Source organism: Sorex fumeus, unplaced genomic scaffold, assembly GCF_029834395.1.
Source record: "Sorex fumeus unplaced genomic scaffold, SorFum_2.1 ptg000218l, whole genome shotgun sequence".
NCBI classification, from domain to species: Eukaryota; Metazoa; Chordata; class Mammalia; order Eulipotyphla; family Soricidae; genus Sorex; species Sorex fumeus.
In genome coordinates this window covers 1,924,630-1,951,920 of record NW_026606275.1, presented here as the reverse complement: position 1 = coordinate 1,951,920, position 27,291 = coordinate 1,924,630, and the positions used below count along the sequence as shown (strand labels likewise).

General features: G+C 58.7%; 2 protein-coding genes across 3 annotated transcripts; one reads left to right on the top strand and one right to left on the bottom strand.

Moving 5' to 3' along the window:
• Positions 1-10,342: 10,342 nt before the first annotated feature.
• Positions 10,343-13,184, top strand: LOC130017769 (testis expressed protein 56-like). The gene is made up of 4 exons (XM_056108532.1): positions 10,343-10,505; positions 11,239-11,440; positions 12,795-13,014; positions 13,113-13,184. The coding sequence occupies exons 1-4, from the start codon at positions 10,343-10,345 to the stop codon at positions 13,182-13,184; spliced, it is 657 nt and encodes a 218-aa protein (XP_055964507.1).
• On the bottom strand, positions 13,162-27,039 carry ECI2 (enoyl-CoA delta isomerase 2). 2 transcript variants are annotated; one of them, XM_056108535.1, is made up of 11 exons: positions 26,932-27,016; positions 25,831-25,968; positions 25,089-25,251; positions 22,326-22,424; positions 22,014-22,199; positions 21,056-21,125; positions 19,087-19,189; positions 17,745-17,865; positions 14,944-15,033; positions 13,818-13,961; positions 13,162-13,379 (listed from the first exon to the last, which is right to left on the bottom strand). In XM_056108535.1, the coding sequence occupies exons 3-11, from the start codon at positions 25,194-25,196 to the stop codon at positions 13,224-13,226; spliced, it is 1,077 nt and encodes a 358-aa protein (XP_055964510.1). In that variant the 5' UTR covers positions 25,197-25,251; positions 25,831-25,968; positions 26,932-27,016; the 3' UTR covers positions 13,162-13,223. The 2 variants fall into 2 exon arrangements, with proteins under 2 accessions (XP_055964510.1, XP_055964509.1); XM_056108534.1 differs by lacking the exon at positions 25,831-25,968 and having other exon boundaries at positions 26,932-27,039.
• Positions 27,040-27,291: the final 252 nt, after the last annotated feature.

Sequence of the window (27,291 nt, the reverse complement as noted above, 5' to 3'; positions counted from 1 at the left end):
GCTCCTGCCCTGCACGTGGCTGATCAGGCTCTATGCCGGGCACCACGTAAGGTCCCCTGAGGGGCCCCTCCCGAACTGATCCCTGAGCACTGCCAGGTGTGGCCCCAAATCCGAACATAAAGGCTCCACTGGAAGACAGGGTGAACCCCCGAGGCACCCCCCTGTGGAAATGTCAACTCTCATGGTCCCTGGGGCCCCGTGGGGGTCACAGATTGGCTGATCTGTGGGGCCACAGCCGGGGAGTTTGGGGAAGGGGTTTGGGGGCATCCATCCACAGCCTCCTGGAGGTGCCCGAGGGTGGTGCTAACGGGTGCAGAGGTCCCGCTCCACCTGCGGGGTCAGGGCCTGGGCCTGGACCAGTGGGGGCTGGGCAGGATCCAGGGTGGAATCAGGCCACTGTCTGAGGTAAGTCACTCTGAGGTGAGTCGGGACAGTGCCTGAAGGGCTGGGGCAGTATCTGAGGAGGTCAAGGCAGTGTCTGAGGGGTTTGAGCAGTATCAGAGGGGGCCAGGGCAGTGTCCTGAGAGGGTCAGGGCAGTGTTCTGAGGGAGTTGGGGCAGCGTCTGTCTGAGGAGTCTGGGCAGTGACTGTTTTTTGTTTGCTTTTTGGGTCACACCCAGCGATGGTCAGGGGTCACTACTGGCTCTGCACCCGGAAATTACTCCTGGCAGGGCTTGGGGGACCATATGCGATGGCAGGGACAGAACCAGGGTTGGCTGCATGCAAGGCAAATGCCCCGTTCACTGTACTATTGCTCCCGCCCACAAGGGCAGTGTCTGAGAGGGCAGGAGCCGCACCTAAGTGGGATTAGGGCAGTGCCTGTGTGAGGGGGAGTGTCTGTCTGAGGTGGATCAGGCAGTGTCTGAGGGGATGGGGCAGAGTCTGAGGGGATGAGGGGGCTCTTGGCCGTGTCTGAGGGGATGAGGCAGTCGGGATGGGGCAGTGTCTGAGGGGCTCAGGATAGTGTCTGAGGGGATGCGGTGGAGTCTGAGGAGGCCCAGGGCCCTGTCTGTCTGAGGGAATGAGGTGGTGTCTAAGGGTCAGGGCAGTATCTGAGGGGCTCCGGGCCATGTCTGTCTGAGGGGATGAGGCAGAGTCCGAGGGGTCCGGTCGGGGCAGCGTCTGAGGGGATGAGGCGGGATCTGAGGGGGTTGGGGCGTGTCTGAGGGGATGAGGCAGTCAGGGGGTGGGACAGCGCCTGAGGGGATGAGGTGGAGTCAGAGGGGGCTCAGGGCCGTGTCTGTCCGAGGGGTCGAGGCAGCATTTGAGGGGATGGGGCGGCGTCTGAGGGGCCCAGGGCCATGTCTGAGGGGATGAGGCAGAGTCTGAGGGGTCGGGGCAGCGCCTGAGGGGATGAGGCGGGGTCTGAGGGGGCTCAGGGCCGTGTCTGTCTGAGGGGATGAGGCAGTGTCAGGGGTCGGGGCAGCGTCTGAGGGGATGAGGCAGAGTCCGAGGGGTCGGGGCAGCGCCTGAGGGGATGAGGTGGGGTCCGAGGGGGCTCAGGGCCGAGTCTGAGGGGATGAGGCAGAGTCCGAGGGGATGGGGCAGCGTCTGAGGGGATGAGGCAGAGTCCGCGGGGGCTCGGGGCCGAGTCTGTGTGAGATGAGCGGTCGGGGCGGCGCCTGAGGGGATGGGGCTGCGGAGTCCGAGGGGTCGCGGGGCAGCGTCGGGGGGGCGGGGGGGCGGACGTCCGGGGCGGGCCCGGCGGCGGCGGCGGCGCGAGCGGCCCGCGGGCGCCCTCACCTACCCCACGGCCCCGCGGGCCCACGCGTCGGCGCGGGCGCTGCCTCCGAGGGCGCCGGCGCGCGGCCAGGGCGGCGGCGGGGGCGCGGCGGGGCCGCCGGGGGGCGCCAGGGCGGGCAGCGGGCGGGCGGGCGCGCGCGGCGCGGGGGCGCGCGGGCGGCGGGCGGGCGCCGAGGCGCGGCGGGGCGGCGGCAGGCGCGGCGCGGCGGGCGGCGGCGGCGGCGGCGTCGGGGCGGCGGGGGCGGCGCCGGGCGGGGCCCGCGGGGTCGCCGTCAGCGGCCGCCGCGCCGGGCCGGGCCGCGCCCCCTCGGCCATGGCGGGGCCGCCGCGCCCGAGCTGCCGCAACGCCCGCCCGGGAACGCGGGGCGCCGGGGACGGGCCGTTGGCCACCGCGGGCGGGCGGGCGGGCGCGGGTCGCGGGGCGGGGAGGGGGCCTGGGGCCGGGCCTCGCTCTCTCACGCACACACGCACCTCACACACACCTCACACATTCACACTTCACACAGACACACCTCACACATTCACACAGACACACCTCACACAAAGGCACAGACACACACCTCACACATACACACGTACCTCACACACACACTCACACCTCACAAACACACACCTCACACACTCACACAGACACACCTCACACATTCACACAGACACACCTCACACAAAGGCACAGACACACACCTCACACATACACACGTACCTCACACACACACTCACACCTCACACACACACACCTCACACACACCTCACACCTCACAAACACACACCTCACACACTCACACAGACACACCTCACACAAAGACACAGACGCACACTCACCTCACACATACACTCGTACCTCACACAGACACTCACACCTCACACACACCTCACACATTCACTCACACACTCACACAGACACACCTCACACAAAGACACAGACGCACACTCACCTCACACATACACATGTACCTCACACAGACACTCACACCTCACACACACCTCACACATTCACTCACACATTCACACACACCTCACAAACACACACCTCACTCACACAGACACACCTCACACAAAGACACAGACGCACACTCACCTCACACATACACACGTACCTCACACACACACTCACACCTCACACACACACCTCACATACACCTCACACCTCACAAACACACTTCACACATTCACACACACCTCACACACTCACACAGACACACTCACCTCACACATACACACGTACCTCACACACACCTCACACACACACCTCACACACACCTCACACCTCACAAACACTTCACAATTCACACACACCTCACACACTCACACAGACACACCTCACACAGACACAGACACACTCACCTCACACATACACACGTACCTCACACACACACTCACACCTCACACGCACATTCACCTCACACACATTCACACACTCAGACACACCTCAAGCATACACACCTCACACCCCGCATTCACACACACACATACACACTCACACGTTACACACACCTCACACACACACAACCAGTCACATACCTCACACTCACATTCACACCCTGCACTCACACACACCTCCATGCTCTCACGTACCTCACACATATCACATTCACACACTCCACACTCACATATACCACCACACTCATACACCTCACACACACACACACCCAACATTCTCACATACACACACCCCCCACAACCAAACACACTGCACTCAAACCCCCTGCATGCACACATAAACACACCCGCACTCTCATACACACTCCCCACAATCACACACACTGCACTCACATACACAGCCCCAACACACCCTCAACACACGCACAGTATTCACACCACGCTCAACACACACACCCTGCACTCACAGACCCCACACTCTCTTGCACACACATTGCACTCACACACAGCCCCTGCATTTACACACACATCACTCACACATACCTTTCACCCACAGTCTCACACACACACATACTTACACGTTCACACAAACACACCCCAGCACATGCAAATATCATGCCTTCTAGAGTTAAGCCCCAGAGTATCTTTTTTTTTTTTTTTTGGTGATGTACAGGGCCTGCCTGGCTCATGCACTCAGGAATTCCTCCTGGCCGTGCTCGGGGGACCATATGAGATGCTGGGAATTGAACCCGGGTCGGCCGCGTGCAAGGCGAACGGCCTTCCCAGAGTATCTTTGACATCCAAACCTCCCTCCCTCCCTCTCTCCCTTTCCTTCCTTCACCTGGTGTCCAGGACTACGCCTGCCAGTGCTCATGGCAGCATATGCGTTGCCAGGGATCAAGCCGGGAATTCACTTTCTTTCTGCGCTGCCCTAAGACCACTCCTGGCATTCAGTCCTAGCATGAGACACACCTATGTTTAACCCTTTATTTGCTTAGGTGATCCAAGGAGCGAGCGAAGGTAAAAGACCTCTGCGTGTGACAAGCCCAGAATCATGGTGGAGTGGTTTGAATGGGTGGAAGATGGAGTCTCAAGCCTCTCACTTGGCAAGTCAGCTTGCCTGCTGCCTACCTGCCTCTGGACTGAGGCGATGCTGTTCACCAGGGTGATGGGAAAGCGCTTCGCTCTAGTCTGCTTCTGTTGTTCAGTGTTAGGCAGAGATGCCTGGGTTTCGTCCCTCCCTTCTACGCATCCCTGAGGAAGGCGTCCGTCCTAGCCGGCCTCTCTTCCTGCCAGTCAGAGTTTGTTTTCCACTGCATTGGCCCAAACTGCCTTTCTTTGCCCCAGTTACGGGCTTCATCGTAGCTTACATCTGCCCTAGGTGAATTTTGTTCTGTGTGAAATGCAAAGATTTTCAGAAAGTCAGGACCAAGTCTGCAGTTTTCTCCCCAAACAAATAAGATGCTATGTCAAAGGGAAGCATTTCAAATCAGGTACAGGTAATTTGTTATTTAGTATATGGCTCAGTTCACTCATTTTTCTCCCCCTTTTCCTATGCCTCCTTTCTCCTTTGTCTTTCAGTCTTGGCCAATTATATTTATTCCTGATTTAGGACTCTGTTTCTGTGAGTATTTAGCTTAAATACCCTAATTCTCTGTCTAATTCCATAGTTTTTGCTTTCGTTTGTTTGGGGGTCACATCTGGGAGACTCAGGGCTTGCTCCTGGCTCTCTGCTCAGGGCTCACTCCTGGTGGTGTTCAGGAGACCCTCTGCAGTGCTGGGGATTGAACTGGGGTCCTCCACATGCAAGGCAAGACTCTCTCTCTACAGCCCCTGTTTAATTTCTTTTTTAAGAAAAACATAAATCGGGGGCCAGAGCGATAGTACAGCGGGCAGGGTTTTTTGTCTTTTTTTATTTAGTTTTTTTTTTTTAATGTAGGAGTACTGCTGTTTATTCAGCCACTAGGTAGAGTTTTTGTCTTGCACATGGTTGGCCCAGGCTTGATTCCCAGTATCCCATATGGCCCCCTGAGCACTGCCCACCCACCCCCAATTACATACAAATACACTTTCCATTTGAATTTGTGTCTTTGGTTCTAAAAGTTGCCTTTAATGCTTTGCCTCCTTAGCACTGACATATTCGAGCCTCCAAGAAAGTACATTTAAAGTCTGTTGCTGGGATGGACGTCGGAGGGACAATTACGAATATTTCTAGAGGTAAGATAGACACATGCCTGCGAATTCCGTGTCTGCCTCTATTGCAGCTGGTACTTACGGAGACATAATCACATCCGTCCCCCATTTTTGGATTGTTTTTTTCTGCACGATTTGATTTCTGCTGTTTGATTTTCTGCTTCCTGCATCTCCCTGGGCTTTAGACACCTGCACTCAGAGGCCGGGTTTTCTCAGCCTGGGAGCATAAATTCCCTGTGGGTTTTGATTTCAAGCGTCAGGATTAAAACTTACTTTCTGTTGCCTGGCGGGCTGGAATCCTCTCTCTGGAGGCCGAGACCCTCCCACCTCTGCTTGGAACGGAACACTCTCTTTAGAACGCTCTCTTTGAGGAGCTTGGAGATGATCCTGTCTTTGTGCACGTTACTGAAGAGCCTGCCCTCCGGAAGCCAGCTGAGCTTGTCGCCTCCACCTTGGCAGAAGGGCCGGGGCTGGTCCTCCAGAGCCTTCTTTGGAAGGGGAAAAAAAAAATGACCCAGAAGTTAGGAACTTGTGATCAGCCTAAGTAGGAAAACAAGCCAGCGTCCTGCAGCGGCTCTGCTGTGGGATCAATTTAGTTAATGACATGCTGGCGCCCCAGCAGCACGGCACCCCGCATAGCAACGGTGGGGCAGGAACGCCAGCTGCCGAGGACTCTCGGCAACCTCTTCCTGGGAGGAAACCGTCACAGATGACAAATGCCTTGGCAAAGGTGAAAGCATTGGCCGCTGAAGAAGAGAACTGGGAGTGAGCAGAAGACAGAGCAAGGTGCAGAACGGGCGCTTGTTTCCTCAAAGGCCAGGTCCGAACGGCCGGGCAGAGAGCCCGGGGCCACGTGCAGGACCTCATAACTGCGCCAGCCAGAGCCATCGTCATATGGACTGAGCTTGTTTGGAGGAAGCCTTACCCATTGGGGAGAGACATGTACATGCATCACAAGATTTACTGAAAAAAGAAAACACAGGCACTCAGCATAGAGCACTTGCCCTGTACGTGTGAGACCCACGGTTTAATCCCTGGCACTGCAAAATGAAAACAAAAGCAAGACCTCAGGCCCATTTGTTTGGCCTGTAAGAATCACCTGCAGTTGTTGTGCTTTTGTTTGTTTGTTTGTTTGGAGGCCACATCTGGTTCAGTGAGCCAGGCCGGCTCCTGGCAGTGCCCAGGGAACACACAGTGCTGAGGACTGACCCTGGGGCTCCTGCATGCAAAGCCTGTGCTGCGCTCGACACTTTGAGCCTCTCTGAGTCCAATCAAGAATCGTCTGTGTAAGAAAAGGTTTTAGACCAAATCTAGCAGTGCTCAGGGCTTACTCCTGGCTCTGCGTTCAGGGTCACTCCTGTCAAGGCTCAGGAGTGATTCCAGGGATCTAACCAGGGTTGGCCGTGGGTCAGGTAAGCGCCCTACCCACTGTACCGTCACCCTGACCCCCAGAGTCACCTCTAAATAAATGACTTAAGTCAGTCGCTTCAGTGACATCATCCAGGCTTGGTTCTTCCTCGTTTCTGTAAATGAGGGCTTAGAGCAGCGTTTCTTAGCTGGGACCATAGGGCATCGGTTTTGGGGCAACACCCAGCCGTGCTCAGGGGTCCTGGCCGTGCTCAGAGGCCCATCTGAGGTGTTAAGGATGAAAGCAAGGTGGGGCCATGGAAGGGAAGCACAAGGCTTGTCCCTTAAGCTGCTGTGCTCTCTCCCAGGCCCCTACATTTGCATTTAAACCCTCCACCCCCCCTTTTTTTTTTTGCTTTATGGGTCACACCCGGCAATGCCCAGGGGTTACTCCTGGTTCTGCACTCAGGAATTACTCCTGGCGGTGCTCACGGGCGGGACCATATGGGATGCTGGGAATCAAACCTGGGTCAGCCGCATGCAAGGCGCTACCCGCTGTGCTATCGCTCCAGCCCCATAGAGCAGCCCCCTTTTTTAGTTCGTGTTGAGGCTCTGAGACTTACAGCACAGCTAATGCGGTCTCATGCATACGGCAGTGCAGCACCTCTCCCATCGCCAAGATCCCAAAGGCTCCTCCCTGCCCCTGCCCTCCCCTCACTCGGGAGTTCTATGAACCAACACCAGTTCTGTGGCCTTTGGGCCTCTGCAAGGCACCCCACGTTTGTTGACTGGCTCCCAAAGCTTGAGGTTTGCAAGGAGCAAAGACTGCAGTGCCATTTTCTACCTTCTGCTGTGGACACAAGGGACATTTCATATGAGCAAGCTTGCCAGGCTGAAGCCAGAGTCCTAGCAGGTTGATTCCACTGCTCACACTCCCGCCTCTCTGCGGGGCGAAGTAGGACCCCCGCATCTTAGCTGCCCGAAGTGCCAGAGAGGCTTGAACCTGTCAAGTGGGACTCTGCCTTCTTGCCCTCAGTGCCCAGGGTGGGAGAGTCCTGGGCAGCTGGTTGACTCTCAAGTTCGATGCCGTAAGTCTACATCAGGGCAGGGTATGGTGCCGCCAGGAGGTCAACCTGTACCTGTGGGGTGAGTGCATCAGCAGCCTGATGTTGCCCTCAGGCTTCCTGTCACCCCAAAATTGCCGCTGTGCCTTTGGCTGAACCCCAACATCGTGGGACCAAGTTTACCAAGAAATTAAACAGCCAGAAATTAGGTATGTGGGAGCCACACCCACAAACCACCTCTGGCTCAGCTACACAAGCTCATTTATTGGCCTTATCTCAGAGACCCATAGATAAATCTTGAAAGAGATAAAAAGCCGCAGTTAATCTCTGTGGATGGAACAGACTGGGGTAAGTCGGAGGGGGGCAGGTTGGCCGGTGCCTGTCTAAGCAGAGTCCCCAGCAGCCGCTTGTTTCCACACTCCAAAATTGCCACCATACCCCCGGCCTGACTCCACCGTCTCAGGCCGGACCTCACCAAAAATTCGGGTATGTGGGTTTTGGGACTGAAATCTCCAGGCTTTTACCGAGTTGAGGTGGGCTACCCCCCTCCACTTCCCAATACACATGGGAGCACTGTCAGTGACCCCCATGAACCAGTTCCAGCATCACTCTGTAAACTCTATTACCGACCTTGCTTCAGAGACCCACAAGTAAATCTTGAAGGAGATCTAAAGCCAGAGACACAGCAGCAAGTCCCGGAAAACACCACAGAGTCGGAGATCTCTCTGGGCCCCATACCAAGCCAGTTTCACCAAGGCGCCCCAGATGGAGCAGGTCCAGTCTTCACGCCTACTCCAGATGTTGAATCCCGGCAGCCAAGAGCTTCCACAAGCAAGGCCCAGGTATGCGGGTTCCAGGACTAAATCTCCGTGCCGCATGGCAGCAGAGGACCCGGGCTGTCCCTCCTCAACTCCCCACCCACTTGTCAGCCTGGCTGTCACCCCACAGTGTGCCTCCAGGTGCCATCTTAGCGCACCAACAGCCCTGGTCCAGAGACGCCCAGTTGAATCTCAGAATGGAATAGTGCCCTACAGGAATGTCTCTGGAACCCAACCATTTACAATCTGGGGTTCCAGAAGCGCACGGCCGCAGCACCCATGATATTCAAAATGAACAAGGGACAATAAATGGTCCAGCATCTGCCCCTGGCAGGCAGGCTTGAGTGGTGATGGGAAAATTCAAGCAAAACATGATGCCGAAAAGTTTAACATGGCAGGCAGTTTTCCCAATACTCCCTATGCCCCTCTCGGAGAGCCCGGCAAGCTACGGAGAGTATCTCGCCCGCACGGCAAAGCCTGGCAAGCTCCCCGTGACGTATTCGATATGCCAGACACAGTAACAACAAGTCTCACAACGGAGATGTTACTGGGCCTGCTCGAAAAAATCGAATAATGGGAGGACAGTCCTACAGTGCTACAGTGCCTGCCATGGAGCCAAATGAGGACGGGGATGGGGTGGGGGGATATACTGGGGACACTGGCGGTGGAAAGTGCACTGGTGGAGGGATGGGTGTTCGCTCACTGTACAGCTGAATCTCGAATATGAAAGCTTTGTAACTGTATCTCACGGTGATTCAATTATAAAAAAGTTAGAAAAAAAGAAGAAGAAAAAGATCACATCAGGCAGGGCCAGAGCAATAGCACAGCAGGAGATAGGGCGTTTGCCTTCCACACGGCCAACCCAGGTTTGATCCCAGGCTTCCCATACGGTACGCCCAAGCACAGCCAGGAGTGATCCGAGTGCAGAGCCAGGAGTAACCCCTGAGCATCGTTGGATGTGGCCCCAAAACAAATAAAAATAAAGATTATTATTATAACGAGGACAGGAGGGAAGGTGCTTGCTTGTCAGCTGCATCGGCAGGACAGGGTTCAACACCCGGCATCACACGTGCCCCCCCCCAAACTGAGCACAGAGCGAAGAACGCTGCCAGGTGTGACCCCCAAACCAAGAAAAACAAGAAGACTATTTACAGCTGGGTAGGGACGTCGGCTCAATGGGCCGGAACAGATGTGTGTGGTGGCCCCACCATCGCCCTGTGGCGCTGAGCACTGCTTGGGCAGCCCCTCCCCCCCCACAGAAGCCCCAAGAGACTGTTGAAGGCCCCAAGCTTCCGTTGGGCTGGGAAGAGCGCAGGGCCCTGTACCTGTGTCACTCTGGACATCTCAGCAGGGGCGACGAGGCTTTTTGCTCAGCTGTGCCAGAGAGCAATGCTGGGACCAGCCCTTGGGGTGGTGCTGGGTCCCCCGAGTGCCCCGAGGGAGGGACTCTGAAGGGGGTGCTCACGGGCGTGGCTCCGTCTCTCGAGGCAAGCAGCAGGCCTCGCCCCGGCTGCAGACCCCAGAGCAGAGCGATCCCTGCCAGGGTCCCCTGCCCTGCCCAGCATGCCAGCCCCAGGGACCCCCTTGTTCTCAGCAGGGCAGGTGCAGACTGAGCCCTCGGGGTTCCGGGCGGGGAGAGGCTCATTGTGACCCTCAGAATGGGGAGCCGGAGGCCCGCCGCACACAGGTCCACCTTTGCCCTCGGGGAGAGGCGGGTCAGCATCCCTGTGGGCGCAGAGCTGACCCTGGGCACTGCCCGCCTCTCCCAGGAGCCCCTCGGTGCCGCCCCAGGCCGGCATGGAAGGAGCCTGTGCGGGGCCAGCCAAGGAGAGGAAGAACCACGCCAACCCCCGGGAGCTGGCGCACACCTTTGAGCTGCTGTCCCGGCTGCACCGCCTGCTGCCCAACCAGCTGCTGGAGCAGCTGCACGCCTGCAGGAGCGCCGAGGACAAGCGCAAGTGTGCGCGCCCCTCGCTGTCCCGCTCTCCAGCAGCCCCCCTTTGCTGAGACGGTGGACGGGGAATGCAGGCTGAGATGGTGGGCAGGAGACAAGGGCCGAGACGGTGGACCCATGATAAGGGCTGAGAGTGGACAGGAGACTCGGGCCGAGACGGTGGACCCAAGATGTTCCATTACAGCGGTCTTGCCACAGATGGGCATTTGGATGAGGGGCTGGCTGATAGCAACGTGAAGCAAGGGGGGTGGTGCCCATGCACAGTGCAGTTCGAGTCTGTGTTTTATATATTTTTGTGGGGGAGGGGCACAGCCAGCAATGCTCAAAGGTTCCTCCTGGCTCTGCACTCAGGAATCACTCCTGGTGGTGCTTGGGGGACCAAATGGGCCTCCGGGGATCGATCCTGGGTCAGCCGCATGCAGGGCAAGTGCCGCCCCCACTGCACTGTCCCACCAGCCACTCATGGTCAGTGTCTGAAGGGAAAGACCCGGCGGGCAGGGCGACTGCCGTTGGTTTGTGAGCCCAGCAGACTGCAGAAAGAGCCGCCTGCCCACTGCTGCTGCCCGTGTCTGCTCATGGGCTTGCTGGGATGTGTAGAACCAGGCAGGGGGTCAGAGGCAGGCGTAGCCCTGCAGGGCAGAGGTCAGAGGTGAGCAGCCGTGCAGGGGTGCAATGTTCCTTCCCACGGAGCTTCCCCAAACAAGGAGGCTGAACCCCACTGTGCTCGCTCCATCTCTAGGTGACGATCCCGAATTCTCCACCTTAGAAAGGATCCTGGTGAGGCATGACTTCCCAAAAGCCATCAGTCTGTCCCCAAAGCCCAGCTACATGTCCCCGTGGAGAAGAAAGGCCTTGAACAACCCCAACAAGATGTGTGTGGGGAAGAGCTCCAGGCTGTGGAGGGTCTCTGAGGAGCCCCCGATGCACACCATCATTGTGAGGTAGGTGGGGGTGCGTCCCGACGAGGCGGCAGCTGCGCGTGTGGGTGGCACTTGGCTGAGCAGTGCCTCCCCGTCGGCCTGGAGACACAGGGTGAGCGCGAGAACCATGCCTGACCGCAGTGCTCACCACCCTGTAACAATGCGGGTTATAGGGGCCAGAGTGATAGTCTGGTGAGGAGGGCGTTTGCCTTGCACACGGCTGACCCAGGTTCAATCCCCGGCATCCATTAGGGTCCCCTGAGCACCACCAGGAGTAATTCCTGAGTGCAGAGCCAGAAGGAACCCCTGAGCATTGCCAGGTGTGACCCAAAAAAATCAAAAACAAAAATACATCCACAATGTGGATTACAAACCCATCTTTAAAGAAGGCAAAGAGTTATTACCTACAAAACTTGGAACCGTTAATACAAGACAATGGGCAATACAAGACAATGCAGGTTAGAGCAAGAATAAGGGTAGGTACTATTCTGAGTGATAATTTTCTCTCACTCAAGTCAGATCATTTGACCATTCTTTGGAGTCCTATAGTTAAAAAAAAGAAAATATGTTCAAGGTTCACACCTAGAAAAAGTGTATACACCTTGGGGCTGGAGAGACAGCACAGCGGGTAGGGCGTTTGCCTTGCACGCGGCTGACCCGGGTTTGATTCCCAGCATCCCATAGGGTCCCCTGAGCACTGCCAGGGGTAATTCCCGAGTGGAGAGCCAGGAGTAACCCCTGTGCAATCGCTGGGTGTGACCAAAAAGCAAAAAGAAAAAAAGAAAAAGTATATACACTTCAATTTCAGGTCATTCATACTGTATAATTATATGTAACATAACCCGCCACCATCTCCCTTTCCCTACAGAAGATACAGGGAGACCGGCAGCCCCCGCAGGGCCTGGGCCCGCCGTACCGCAGGGCTAACGCCCCATTTCTTCCAGCCATGGCCCAGGTCTACTTCTGTTCTTTAAGTCTGGAGCTTCCGTGTAGCTTCCTTCTGGGCTCACTGGCTTTGTCCTCATCAGAGTCAGCCAGTGAGGAACTCCTAAGAATTTCCCTTTTATCATTTTTCAGGGAGGCTGTGGTGGGTTCGGGCGATTCAAACCACAGCTGTGTGCAGAGCGAGCGCCCCAGCTCCGGGCCGTCTCCACACACCTCCTGCACGCTCTCTCTCTCCTGTCACTGCACTGTGAAAACGGGAATCACGGGCCCAGATAAGGCACCTGCTGGCAGGCGGCCACGCCCCGTCCCGTCCCTGAGCACCCCCAGGAGTGATCGCCGACCCGGAGAGGAGGGGGACGCAGGCGGAGAGGGGAGAACGAGAGCAGGGTCACGGAGACCCGCCCCGCTCCCCTGTCCTCTGCCCTCTTAGGTGGCTCAGCACCCTGGGGTCGCAGGGGAGCCTGCCGTCGGCCATCCAGTGGCTGTCCATGTTCGGGCCCATCCGCTCGGTGCGCAGGTACGGCCGCGACAGCGCCGTGGTGGTGTTCGAGGACCTGAGCTCGGCCTGCCGGGCCATGAGCGCCTTCCAGAACCACGTCCCCGACAGAGGCCTCCTGTGCGCCTGGCACCGGCTCTTCATGAACAGAGACGTAAGAGCCCGCCCCGCCCCTCGCCTCCGCGGACCCCTGGGGCTTCCCGTCACCTCCCCCTTTCCTCCCCCACCCCCCAACCAGGGCTCTGGGGAAAGAGGGTCACGGGGGCCGGGGGGGACAGACGGATGGACGGACGGACGGACGGACGAGCAGGGCTGTTTATTTAGTCCGGGTGCGGGAATCCAAGCGGAGAGCAGCCCCGCTGCTCACAGGCGGGACTTCTGGGATAAGAAGCTCATGACGGCGTTCATGCACTCGTCCGACAGCCAGCGGGTCTGCAGCACCCGGCACTCCTCGGCGTTCACCGCGTGCAGCTTCTCCTTCTCCATCTTCCTCAGGAGCTCTTTGGAAATCCGCATGGACTGAAACACAACAGGAGGCGCAGGCGCCTAGGTCACGCTTCCCACATGCTTCCTGCATCTCGCACCCCTGCACACGCACGAGCTGTATGTGTGTGGGGGGGGCGGTGGGGGGAGGGGCTGTGTATGGGAGGAGCATAGGGAGCACGTTCTGAGCAGGCAGAGCCTGCCTGTTCCGCCACACAGGAATAACCCTTCCTGGCACAGAGCCACACATCCTCCTCCAACTCACCCCGAGAGTGCTCCCCGAAGTCCACCGACCACACACCTGGGTGCCTACCTGATGACTGTGCCTTTCAGTCTCAGGTTCCCACAGGCTGGATACCACCCAGAAGAGTCTATTTGCCTTTTTTTTTTGTTTGTTTTCAAAAAACAATTCATCTCCCAAAGGAACTGACTGTTTCCCGGCTCCTACCCACGGATGCGAAAGCCAATACTAACATTCGGGGGCAGCTTCGAGAAGGCCTTCAGCCGGGCCCAGACCTCCTTCTGGAAAGTGCTGTCAGGAAAGACTTGGGTCACGAGTCCCTGGTCGAAGGCTTCTCCTGCTGTCAACTTCTTCCCAAAAATAAGCATCTCTGCGGCCTGCAGGGCAGAGGGGAGGCAGAGTGCCGGTCACAGACCGAAGCCCGGGGACAAGGGCCTGTGAACTCCGCGCTCACAAGAGCCCTTGCACTTTCTGCTGGCCGGGGGTTTTGCTCAGGGATCGCCCCCGCGAACCCACAGCAGCTCCTCCTGGGCCGGGGTCCAGCCCTGGCCGGGGACGGTCTTCTGAGGGTGTCTGGGTGTTTCCTGAGCAGCGCCATGGAGGCCCCGCCTCCCGCAAACTGTAACCAAAGCAGAATTCTCACCCCCAAGTCCTCCCACTGGGCCAGCAGGCAGCTGTGCCACCCACACGCTCGCGCCAGTGACGGGAGGGGGCCCAGTGCCAGCACCTCGGGCGCCGGCCACGTGTCCCCACCTGGGGGAAGCCAGCGCTGACCCTCTGACCCCACAACGCCAGGGGCTGCTCAGGGCGGCTGAGCGGGGGGTGTCTGCCCTGCTGGCATGCTGCCACCCTGCAGCCCACCCGCTCGCTGCCTGTCACCTCTGAGGCCACTGGCACTCCCCGCCCCCAACTGCAACGGCAACACAATGGAGGCGAAGGGAGAAAAAGCTGCTTAAAAGGATCAGAACCATGGACCAAATCACCAATCACGAGCTTCTGGTTTTGCTTTTGGGGACACCCCCGGGATTCGCTCCTGTTCCAGTGCTCAGAGAAGCCTGCAGTGCCCAGGATGGTGCAGACCCATGCTCAGGCCACCGGGAAATTAAGGAGTCAACGTTCCCCGAGCCGGGAATTGAACCCAGGGCCTCTGCCCACGCCAGCAGGTCCTTCACGCTGAGCCACAGCCAGTCCCAGAAAAACGAGAACTTTGTTTGGGTTTTGGGTGACACCGGCAGTGCTCAGGGGACCCTACGGGGTGCCGAGGACGGAACCAGAAGCAGCTGCAGGCAAGGCAGGTGCCCAGTCCGCTGTGCACGGCCCCCGCCCCTAGCGGTTCTTTGCAGGGTTTCTGGAAGTTACCTTGGCTGAGCCCATTATCTTGGGGAACAGGTAGGAGGAGCAGCCTTCCGGACTCTGGCCGAGGTGGCTAAAGGGGGTGTGGAAGGTCGCCTGGAGGGAAGAACAGGACAGACACTCATCTTTGGCACATGCTTTAAGAAACCGCTGCTGGCTTCACCATGCTTGGCTGAGTACACCGCAGAGTCGGGATGGCCGCGGCCACACACACACACACACACACACACACACACACACACACACAGACTGCCCACTCCTCGAGGGGAGAGAAGGCCACCACGGCCAGGGAAAGGGCACACCCCCGCTCGCCAGCACCCCGAGATCTGGTTCCAGCATCTGGTTCCAGCCCCGTCTGTCTGCCCCACGAACATCCCAGGAGCGGGCGCTGCAGGGGCAGCCTGGCCAGCTGTCCCCACCACAGGCTTTGTGAGTGACCACGCTGTTCCCTCGCATTGCTCTGGGCCGCGGGGCATTGTCCCTTCAACAGACGAAGCCACGGATGTTGCTCCCAGCATGCTGGTCTGACTATGAATGCAGCCGCCTACCCGACCTGGGCCCGGGGCTCTGCAGGAACGTTTTAGATCCTGCGGGTGACCATTGGGCCACAGGGCCTGGCCTCCTCTCCTGAGGAGGTGCCAAAGTGGCACTTGACATTCCTGCCAGCGAAGAATGGCTGCCAGCCGTGGCGGAGCCCTGCCAGACTTTGTTGCCATCAGGGTGCACGTGCGATGTGTGTGTGTGTGTGTGTGTGTGTGTGTGTGTGTGTGTGTGCAACTGTTGCCGGGGACTGAGCCCGGCTCTCCTGCCCTGCAAGGAACATGCTTTGCCTCTAAGCCACTCACTGTCAATCTGTTCCGATGGAACCATTCTCTCGAATGTGGAGGAAAGGCTCATGGCCGTTTTAATTCACATTTCTACATTGCATTTTTTTTTTTTTTTTGCTTTTTGGGTCCCACCCAGCGATGCTCAGGGGTCACTCCTGGCTCTGCACTCAGGAATTACTCCTGGTGGTGCTTGGACGACCATGTAGGATGCCAGGGATTGAACCCAATTCGGCCGTGTGCAAAGCAAATGCCCTCCCCGCTGTGCTGTCGCCCTGGCCCCTCTACGTTACATTTCACAGACTTTATTCATCTGTTTTGTCGTTGTTCTTTTATCTTTTTGGGTCGCACCCAGCGATGCTCAGGGGTTACTCCTGGCTCTGCACTCAGGAACCCAGGTCGGCTGCGTGCAAGACACACGCCCTCCCCAATGCGCTATTGCTCCAGCCCCCAATTCACCCGTTTTTATATTAGGTTGACAAACTATATAAAGAATATATTGGAGAAACTGGCCTTCATTTTGAGTTCAAAATGGACTTAAACATTTGGGGGTTTCTGGCTGAAAAGATCTCATGACCAGTAACCACCAGAGCCGGTTAAAGCCGTCTGTCCCTTTTCTTCTTCCTTTCTCCAAGGTGACAGTGCTTCAGCAGGACTCGGTGAAGGAGCCGGAGAAGGCTGAGCCCACAGCGGCGGGCGAGGAAAACAAGAACAGCCCCAGTCCCGCCCAGCCCGAGGGGCAGCCGGCTACTGTGTGAGGGACCCGGCCGGCCGGGCGGATGCCCAGGGCAGAGCAGGGCCACTGCGGCAGCTGACACGGTGAGCAGGACCCCGTGAGCGAGGCGGACGCTCAGGGCAGGCTCCAGCCTCTCCGACCCGGCGCTCCTCCATCGGGGGTCCCAGCCCCTCGCAGGCTCCGGGTACCGGAAGCTCACACTCACGCGCCCCCACAGGGAGCGGGGAACTCAGAGCACCCCAGGACTGGTGGGCTGTGGTGGAACGTGTGCTGAGCATGGATGAGGCCCAGGGCTGCTCCAGGCACCAACACGAGCATGATTCCCTCCTGCGTGCCGAAGTTTGGGGGCGACTCTCAGTGTTGCGCAGGGGACACGCCAGCCAAGGCGCGCCAGGAGACACGGCCCCGCCCTGTGAGCTGGTCCCGCCCCGGGAGAGGCAAGACCATCTGCTGCCAAAGCAGCCAACAGTCCTCGCCCGGGCTCATGCGCGCAAAGCAAGCGCCCTGCCTCTCCCCACAGCCCCGACGGGAACAGAGAAAACAGGGTCACGTGGGGGGAGTCCAACCCACACTAACCACGCCTCTCAGTCTGGTGCTTACAAGGACAGACCTTTCAGAACTAATTTCCTTCTGTATCTCTCCCTGATTTGAAAGTGAAACCCTCGGGGCTGGAGCGATAGCACAGCGGGGAGGGCGTTTGCCTTGCACGTGGCCAACCCGGGTTCGATTCCCAGCATCCCACAGGGTTCCCCGAGCACTGCCAGGAGTAATTTCTGAGTGCAGAGCCAGGAGTAACCCCGGTGCATTGCTGGGGGTGACCCAAAAAGAAAAAAAAAAGCGAAACCCTCAAGGGCTGGAACAATAGTACAGCAGGGAGGGCATTTGCCTTGCATGCGGATGACCTGGGTTCGACTCCTGGCATCCCATAAGGTCTCCCTAGGACTGCCAGGAGTGACTCCTGAGTGCAGAGAGCCAGGAGTCGCCCCTGAGAATCGCCGGGTGTGACCCCCTCCAAACCAAATCAAACCAGGAAAAAAAAAGTGCGCCTTCGATGGGGCTGGAGAGAGAATGGCGGGCGGGATGCTGGCCTTGCACACGGCTGACGGGTCCAATCCCCAGCATCCCACGGGATTCCCGAGCCTCCCAGGAGTCAGCCCTGAGCGCCACCAGGTGTGCCCCCAAACCAACCAACCCGAAACAATCGAGAAGCCTGTGAAGGGCCTCGCTGTCCCCGCAGGCGGACTCACCCGGTCAGTCGCGTACACCACGTCGAACAGCCCGAGAAGGGTGACGGAGATGCCCACCGCTGGCCCGTTGACAACGGCGACGAGGGGTTTCGGGAAATCTATGAAGCAGGCCACAAAGTCCCTGCAGCAGTGGGGAGGCAGAAGCAGGCACTGTAGGGGACAGATGGGGCCACCGGCCCCCTGTCCCGCCCCCAGGTCTGTCCTGAGCGGCTCCCGGAGCAAGCCCAGCCGGGCCATGGTCCAGTCTGGGTTCTCCATGGTCCAGTCTGGGTTCTCCGGGGACAGGAAGGTGAGGGCGGTGGGCAGCAGAGAACTCGGGGGTCTGGGAAAGGGGGAGAACCACCCACTGGCCTCCGGGCTTCTGGAACCCTGCGCCCACAGGGATGCGCTGAAGCCCAGACACAGCCTCTCAGGCCTTCCTGCCCGGCCCCCACAGGAGACAGGCTCAGGTGGCTGAGGGACCGGGCAGCTCCCGCCGCAGGGCTGTGCGCAGAGACACCCGCAGGAGTGTCTCTGTGTTTGTTCTGGGGGGTGCGGTGAGGGCCACACCTGTGCCTCTCGGGGGCTCTTCCTGGCTCTGCTGGGATCATTGCTGGCCGTGCAGGGCCACATGCGAGGCACCTGGACGATACTATCTATCTGGCCTAGGATTCGGGTTTTCATTTTTTGTGCAGCTAAATATTGGTTCTTGCAGCCAGAGAGATGAAATACAGAGAGGGTAGGGCACCTGCCTTGCACACGGCCAATCTGGGTTCAGTCCCTGGTCCCCTGTCACTGTGTAGGGTCTCTGGAACCACAGGCCTTACTAGGAGTGAGCCCTGAACTCAAAGCCAGGCGTGATCCCTGAGCACAGAGCCAGGAGTCAGCACCAAGCACAGAGCCGGGAATGAGCCCTGAGCACAGAGCTGGGAATAAGCCCTAAGCACAGAGCCAGTAATCAGCCCCGAGCACAGAGCTGGGAGTTATCCCTGAGCACAGCTGGGAGTGAGCCCTGAGCACAGAAATAGGAGTGATCCCTGAGCACAAAGCCGGGAGTGACCCTGAGCACAGAGCCGGGAATGAGCCCTGAGCACAGAGCCAGGAGTGAGCCCTGAGCACTGAGCCAGGAGTCAGTCCTGAGCACAGAAATAGGAGTGATCCCTGAGCACAAAGCTGGGACTGACCCTGAGCACAGTGCCAGGAGTGAGCCCTGAGCACTGCTGAGTGTGCTGGGCCTACTCCTATCCCTGCCTGGGGTCACTCCCAGCACCCGGGTATGAGCCACGCTGAGGACTGAACCCGCGGCTGCCGCACAGGCTCAGCCCGCCGAGCTCCCTCCGGCGCGGGATGGGCCCCCTCTCACCGCAGCAAGACGGCACTGTTCTTCGCTTTCTCCTCGAGCCCGCCCGGGGGGATGTCCGTGAAGTTCGAGAGGTCATTCCCGCTGCAGTAATAGTCCCCGCTCCCTGCGGGAAAAGACCGTCACTCCGCTCCGCCCGGGACCTGCCCCTGCCGCCGGCTCCCGGGCGCTGCTAAGACGGCCTCTCTTTCCCAGGCGCCTCCTCTCCCTCCCCTGGAAGCTTCCGGAGGTTCCTATACGCGGGATTCTTGCGTCAAGTCAAGGACAGGCCGTTCATCATCGCTGCTCTGTTTCTGGGCCACGCCCAGCGGTTGGGCTAGTTCCTGGTGGGGCTTGGGGGACCGTAAGGGCTGCTGGGGACCGAACCCAGGTCACCGGGCACGTGCAAGGCCCTACCCGCTGTGGCATCTCTCCAGCTCCAAGGACACGCCCTTTCTCTTTGCTTGCTTTCTTTTGAATTGAATCACCGTGAGCTACAGTTGCAAAACTTTCATGTTTGAGTTTCTGTCATACAAGGATCAAACACTCATCCCTCCACTGATGGACACACTTTCCACCACCAACGTCCCCAGTATCTCTCCCCTGCTCCCAACCCTCCCCCTGCCTCCATGGCAGACAGTTTCCCTCTTGCTCCCTCTCTCTCTCTGGGCATTATGGTTTGAAACAGATACTGCGAGGCCATCACGTTTGGTCCTTGATCTACTCTCAGCACACGTCTCCCGTCCCGAGCGATCCCTCCAGCCATCGCTGACTTAGTGATCCTTCTCTCTCCCCGCTGCCTGAGGCAGGCTTCCAACTATGGAGCAATATCGTCCTGGCCCTTGTGTCTACTGCCCTTGGGTGTCGTCTCCTGTTACGGTATTTTATATTCCACAAATGAGTGCCGTCACTCTATGTCTGTCCCTCTCTTTCTGACTCGTTGCACTTAGCGTGAGACTCTCCATGTTCGTCCACTGAGAAGCAAATTTCGACCTGCCCCTTTTCTGTGCCAACAAAGGTCCTCTCGCTTCTCTGTGTCTCTTTACAGCCACACACGCTGCTGCCGGAGAGAACACAGGCTCCTGCTCTGCCTTCACTGCCCACCCGGGGTGCAGGTCAAGTCTGTCTCTCAGACAAGCTAGCGGAACACGACCCCTCACTTGAACGGTACTTCTGAACCTTATTTGCGATTTCCCTTGTCTGGATAGCGCTGGACCGTCTCAGGTAAACTGCCTTACGTTTTGTTCGTTTGGGGCCCACCCGGGGGCTCAGGGGCCACTTCCCGTGGAGTCCTGTGGAGGTCCCAGGGTGCCGGCAGAGCTGGGCTTGGGACCTGGGTGCTTGTGTGCAGCGCGAGCTCCAGCCCTGGCCACCGCCGGGACACGTCCATCTCTCGCTCACCGGCTGGTCCGGTCACTCTTAGGATTTCTCTTACCAATCTGGGTGGCACACCTGGAGGTGCTGGGCGCTACTCCTGGCATGCTGCTCGAGGGCTCATGGTCTGGAGACTGACCATGGCCACACTGTGAGTTAACAATTTGTATCTACTTCTCACATACTGGAAGTATCAGTCCGGGGGCAGGAGACCCGGTCCAGCGGGGAGGGCGTCGGCCTTGCACACGGCCAACCGGGTTCCAGCCCCAGCATCCCATATGGTCCCCCAAACAGTGTGCAGAGCTGGGAGTAACCTCCGAGCCCTTGGCGCCAAAACAACACCACACAAACAGAGAAAGTAGTGGCCCCAGGGCGAAAGCTCTTGCCCACAGGCGGCAGACCCCGCTTGGACCCCGGGATGCCTGTGGTCCCGAGCTCAGAACTGCGGTGGGTCCCGCCAACACAAAACAAGACAGAAAGACCGGTCCTAAATCCACCACGGCTGCTCCGTATTTAAGACGCCGAGTTCCCCAGTGCTGAGAAAGATCTCGGGGCCCCCCCGCTTCCCGTCTGGCAGGACCCTGCCGCCAGAGCTCTGCTTAGGACGGCGACGCGTCACCTGTAAGAACGGTGATGGCCGAGTCATCGTCACCCGCGGCCTTCAGCGCCTGCATGATATCCTGGTACATCTGTGCGGAGGGAGACACGGAGAGCGAAGACCCAGGTTTGACCCCCAAGTCATTCCCGCGACCCAGAAAACAGCAAACCAAAGCGCAGAGACATAGACCCGCGCTGCGGGGAGGCACACTTCCTGCCTCGGCGTGGACGGTCCACTCGAGGGCGGCCGCCGGGACTTTCACTCCCCAGGACAGCACAAGACATCGCACTCATCTCCTGTGTATGTTTTTTCCCAAGGGAAAAGGGAAGAAGGGACCGGAGCAGGGCGGGCGTCTGCCTTGCATGCGGCCGAGCCGAGTTCAATCCCCGGCGTCCCATAGGGTCCCCACCAAGCACCGAGTAATTCCCGAGTGCAGAGCCAGGAGAAACCCCTGAGCATTGCTGCTGAGTGTGAGTCAAAAAGGGGAAAAAAAAGAAAAAAAAAAAACAAGGGAAGGAGTTTTTTCCCCTTCTGCTATTGCTTTGGGTTTTTGGTTCTGAGCCACACCTAGGTGCTCAGGGATCACTCCTGTGGGCTTGGGGACTGTATGTGATGCCGGGGATCGGACCCAGGTTGGCTGTGAACAAGGCAAGCGTCCTGCGCCCTGGGCTTTGGCTCGGCGCCCTGCTGCTGCTGATTTCTGTCATCATCCCAAGTGGCCCTCGTGGCATCGCTGACTGCCGGGAGGGGCCTCCCCCGTCTGTCCCTGGCTCTCCAGGCCGAGAGCCGTGAAGATGCCCTGGCACAGCTGAACCACAGTTTTTCCCAGCTCGGGGCCACACCGGCAGTGCCTCATTCGTCTCCCTGCTTTGTGCTCGGCCGTCAGGACACCCGCGCATTCCGGGCACCCACAGGCAGTGGGCCGTGTCCACACCGCGGACGCCCAAGGAGCGCAGGTGGCTGCACGTGGCGAGGGTACCTGAGTGGTGATGGCGTTCTTCTTGCTGGGCCGGTTCAGCGTGATCTTGGTGATGGCGCCCTCCGAGCTCACCAGCACGGCGTCAGAGCCTGATCGCGGCCCCTCGGCGGTGGGCCGGGCCGGGCGCGGGGCCTCGGAGGAACTCAGCCTGGCAACTAGGTCCACGTAGTTCTGCCTGGCGGTTTCCTGAAAGAGGGCGACGGGGCATCAGCCACAGGCCAGGGAGGAAGCGTCCCGAGAACCCGGCGCAGCTGAGGCCGTGACGTCGGAGCAGAGGTGACGGCGGTCACCGCGGGCAGAGGAAGCGGTCACCTGGGGCAGGCTGCCCAGTTCCTTCCAGGCCTCCCACTTGGCCTTGTTGACGAAGTCCAGCATTCCCGGCTTGGGGGTGTTACAGGGCCCATCGGTGACCTGAGGGGAGGAGAGGGCAGGGAAGGGTCAGCTGAGTGGCCAGGCTGGGGCATTCAGCACTGAAAACTCCCTCAGTGCACAGGTGACCGGCTGCCTGGCCCTGGCCAAGTAGTTCCACAAGGACGCCGCAGACAGTGACCAGAGCGTCTCCCCTCCTGCCTTCCCCACCTCCAGCCTAAATGCAGTTAAAGGCTCAAAGGGAAGGAAGGAAGGAGGGGAGTGGGGGAGGGGAAGGGAGGCAGAGAGGGAAGACTGAGATTAGCTCAACCCCTAAAACCACTTGTTTTTGTTTTTCCAGTGAAGCAAGACAGTTTTTATTTATTTGGTTTTTGGGTCACACCCGGCAATGCACAAAGGTTACTCCTGGCTCTGCACTCAGGAGTTACTCCTGGCAGTGCTCAGGGGCCCCTAGGGGATGCTGGGGATCGAACCCAGGTCAGCCATGTGCAAGGCAAACGCCCTACCCGCTGTGCTATTGTTCCAGCCCCGAAGCAAGACAGCTTTTATTGAAAGAGATTCATACAGAGAAAGATGTGAGGTGAGAAAAAGGAACACGTGCTCATGGGAGCACCCGGGCCTTTCTGGATTGAAAACAGCCCTAAAGTCAGTTATTTTAATGCAGTTTTAACTGCACGCACAGCAGTGCAAAGCAAGGGTTTGGGGCAGAGACACTAACGAGAATCTGAGAGGCTGGAGCAATAGCACTGCGGGGAGGGTGTTTGCCTTGACCGCGGCCGACCCGGGTTCAATCCCCGACATCCCATACAATCCCCGAGCACCGCCAGGAGTAATTCCTGAGTGCAGAGCCAGGCAGGAGTCACCCCCGAGCATCGCCAGGTGCGACCCAAAAAGAAAAAAAATAAATAAATGAAAGAGAATCTGAATTGTCCATTAGTTTGATATCGGTGATCGTGTTTTCCACACACAGGCAACACTCTAGCACACTCTTCAAAGTGACTTGACCAACAAGCACTCAGAAGCTCCACAAAGGTACTAAACACCCAGAGAGGTCGCTGACGTGTGGGTGGTAGGTGAGTCACCGTACTGGGGTTGGATGGCGGTAGGGTACGGCCTCCGGCTGTCAGGAGACAGATCTGGACATACGAAGAGAAAACCACAAGCAACTCGATTTCACCGACTTTAGGGTATGTGGGACAAGTGTGTCGAGATGAAGAAAATACATGCCCAGCTGCGTCTCAGACACAGTGATTCAAAACTCCATGGAACCACCCAATCACTGTGCAAATTTAAACATTAATATAGAGTTGACTGAGAAGGCGCTCATGCCCATCACGGGGTAACAAGCACACACATGGGCCCAGAGGGACCGACTTCTTCCAGGGAAACCTCTGGACACTAGTCTTGGGGGCTGGAGCAACACTACAGCACAGAGGGTGGTTGCACGTGGCTGACCCGAGTTCAATCCCCTTCAGGTCCCCGAGTCCCACCAGGAGTGGTCCCTGAGGACAGCCAGGAGTCACTGCTAGGCGTGCCCGTCCCCCTCTGCCAAAAAAAAAAATCTAAGTTTTTTGTTTTGGCTTTTTTATGAGTCATACCCTGCGGTGCTCAGGGGTTACTCCTGGCGGTGCTCAGGGGACCCTATGGGATGCTGGGAGTCAAACCCTGGTCAGCTGTGTGCAAGGCAAATGCCCTCCCCTCCCCGCTGTGCTATCACTCCAGCCCCCAGGTTACATCTTTTAAATCTCCTTTTCTCTGGAATAATCCAGAGGGATTATCTTTTTCCTTAATTGTATAGATGTCCCGTTACCCAAAAGTAGACCATTCCCTGGTCCAAGAGACAGCACATGGGTGAGAGGTCCTGCTTTGTACATGGCCCTCCTGGCCGGATCACTAGCAGGCAGGTTCCTCAAGCCGCACCGGCTAAGCCCAGCCTCCCTCCTACTCGACCAAGCCCCTGGCCCTCCCCCCAAAAGCCAACCTTTGCCCTAAAACCCTTTGCAAGCTTGGGGCTGGAGAGATAGCACAGTGGGTAAGGCGTTTGCCTTGCACGCGGCAGACCCGGGTTCGATTCCCAGCATCCCATATGGTCCCCTGAGTACCGCCAGGAGTAACTCCCGGGTGCAAAGCCAGGAGTAACCCCTGTGCATCGCCAGGTGTGACCCAAAAAGCAAAACAAACAAACAAACAAACAAAAAAACCCTTTGTAAGCTGGGATGGTGGAAAGAGAACAACCTGTTAATGTGGAATTTCTTTTAGCATTCCCAGACCCCCCTAAGATAACCTACCAATAGCACTTAAAACATCCAGTGACATCACAGAGAGGACAGGACCACTTTGTGACAGGGCCTGCATCTGCTCTGAGGGCTCCGTGAAGTGCTGGGGGCCGGAAGCACCCGCAGGTGCACTGCGAGCTGCTGTGAACTCAGTGCTGACACCTCTCACCCTGGCAGAAGCAAATCTCCCTCTCCACTGCTTCCAGCTCCCGGACCCAGCACTAACGCAAGTGTTTTGCAGAAAGCAAAGTGGTGTAAGGTGAACTTCCGGAAAGCAGGGACACCTGTGTCCCCACGCCCAGTGCCTGTGCTCTCACGCGGCCACTCCAGAGGGGAGCACAGAGCAAGCCCTGCAGCGCGACCAAGTCAGCCAAACACAGAGCGGGTTGATCTCAGGAGTCCGCGGCCGGAAACGCCCGTGGTCCCTCACCTGCTTATACAGCGCGTAGAGTTTCAACTTCACTTCGTTTCCTGGGTCCTTCTTCAAGAGTTTCACCTGATTCATGGCGTTCTCAAAGTCCTGCTGAGTGGCTCTCATGGCTGGCCGGCTCCCGTGCAGCTGCAAGGCCGGGGCGCAGGTGACCTGTACGGGGCTTCGAGCGAGCAGGCTGGTTTCCAAGATGCCCGTCCCTCCCCGGCCAGCGACGTTCTGGCAAAGCACGTGGACCTCATCTACCCTTGTCTGGCGGAAGTGGTGAGAGGTTTCCAAGACGATGCCGAGATAAGAAAGCAAGGCAAAACTAAGGCAAAGAAAGCTACAAATTCAGCATGGGATTTGCTGCGCTTCAGCAACAAGATATACATAAAAGCAACTTGGACCGGAAGGGCTGAAAGGTTACATCGCCTTTGCCAAGGCAAGAAGCAAAGGAAGTAGGAGTGAAGTAGGAGCGAAGTGAGCCACTGACTAGGAGGGCACAGTGCAGGGGCGGGACTCAGTCCTGTGTCCCAGGATCTGGGAAGAGTCTCTGCCCCGCGCTGATGGCACCTCCTCTGTTCAGCAAAACAGGAGTCCCAACCTCCAAGCCAGCCGGGGCCGGGGAGGGGGCGTGAGGCTACAGGAACAGCTTCGGAAGGGCAGGAGCACACTTGCTGGGGTTCGGGACAGACTCTCCCTTCCTCGGGGAACCCGAAGCCGCGGAGACCCTGAGCTGAGCAGATGAACCCCAGCTCACCTGATGCCCAACCCGCCAGCCCGCAGGGCAGAGTCAGCGGTCCCGGGAAGGGGGCGTTAAGCACACAGTGAGAGCAGGGGAGGGAAACCGGCAAGTATTGCAGCCACCAGCACACACAGGATGTTCACAGAGATGGCCCTGAATAAGAAAGTTAATGGCATCAACGGTGATTAATACTGGTTAATGCTGGTTACAAAGGAAGCCCACACCTATGGCAGTACCTCCCCTTGCCTATCTGCAGTGGAGAACAGAGGGGGCAAGCCTCGGTATGCTGGTGTGAATTTAATCGAATAATAATAAAAAAAAATCGGGCTGGAGCCATAGCACAGCGGGTAGGGCGTTTGCCTTGCACGCGGCCGACCCGGGTTCGATTCCCAGCCTCCCATATGGTCCCCTGAGCACCGCCAGGAGTAACTCCTGAGTGCAGAGCCAGGAGGAACCCCTGTGCATCGCCGGGTGTGACCCAAAAAAGAAGAAAAAAAATCAGTCTCCAACACGTTCCGAATTACTGATTTACCACTACCTCGCGGAATGATTTTCTGCATAATTGGGCCCAAATGCCACTCCAGTGAACTGGGCTCGGTCCAGGCGGAACTTGGCAAGCTCCAAGCAGAAAACAAAAGTCGCGCTTAAGCCGCTCACCGGCCGCTTAAAAGGGGGCGACCCCACAAGACGCGGAGCGCAGCCTGATCTGGGAACAGAGTGAGCCGCCCGGGCCGGCGGGGGAGAGAGGACGGGCAGCGAGGGGCTGGCCTTGCAGGGACCCACCCGCAGGGACCCACCCGCAGGGCCCCCCGCCCCCAGCCCGCCCGGGGGGTGATTCCCGGGAGCAGAGGCAGGAGGAAGCCCTGGGCACCGGCACCGGACAAACAGCATGAAGCGAGTGGCCAAGCGAACCCTGCAGAGGTGGCCCCCAGGCCGCGGGCCCAGGAGCGGTCACGCTCCCCGCCGGCCGCTGGCCCGGACGTCCCCTGCCCTGGGCCGCGCCCCGGGTCCCGCTGCAGCTGCGCCTCCCGCAGAGCCCGCGCGCGGGGTCGGGCTGCCGCCCCTGCGCCCAGCGCCCAGCGCCCTGCCGGGGCCCGGGGCCGTGACCCCGCTCACCTCCGCAGCACGCCCGGACACCAGCGCCGCGCCAGCCGCCCCGCCACTCCGGCCATGGCCAGCCACCCCCGAGCCCGGCCCGGGCCCGCACCGAGCCCGCGGGGCGGGGCCGCGGCGGGGCCGGCCGCGATAGGTCGGCGCGGGTGGGCGGGCCCGGCGGCTCGGGACGCGATAGGCCGGAATAAGAATGAGGGGGCGGGGCCGCGACGGGGCCCGAGGCCCAAAGTCCGCAGGGCACGAGCGAGAAGGCGGGCCGGGTAGGCGAGGAGGGCGGCGGCTCGTCATTGGTCAGAAGCGGGGAAGGGGCGGGGCCTGAGGGAGAGGCGCTGGAAGGCAATAGGTCGGCGCGGTGGGCGGGCG

Excerpts from the sequence above, each read along its gene's own strand:
- LOC130017769 (XM_056108532.1), top strand. The coding sequence starts at position 10,343 with ATGGAAGGAGCCTGTGCGGGGCCAGCCAAGGAGAGGAAGAACCACGCC. Across the intron at positions 10,506-11,238 it reads CGCCGAGGACAAGCGCAAGT|GTGACGATCCCGAATTCTCC; the intron begins GTGCGCGCCCCT and ends CTCCATCTCTAG. Across the intron at positions 11,441-12,794 it reads ATGCACACCATCATTGTGAG|GTGGCTCAGCACCCTGGGGT; the intron begins GTAGGTGGGGGT and ends CTGCCCTCTTAG.
- ECI2 (XM_056108534.1), bottom strand. The coding sequence starts at position 26,987 with ATGGCCGGAGTGGCGGGGCGGCTGGCGCGGCGCTGGTGTCCGGGCGTG. Across the intron at positions 17,866-19,086 it reads AACAGTGCCGTCTTGCTGCG|GGACTTTGTGGCCTGCTTCA; the intron begins GTGAGAGGGGGC and ends CCACTGCTGCAG. Across the intron at positions 13,962-14,943 it reads AGATAATGGGCTCAGCCAAG|GCCGCAGAGATGCTTATTTT; the intron begins GTAACTTCCAGA and ends TCTGCCCTGCAG.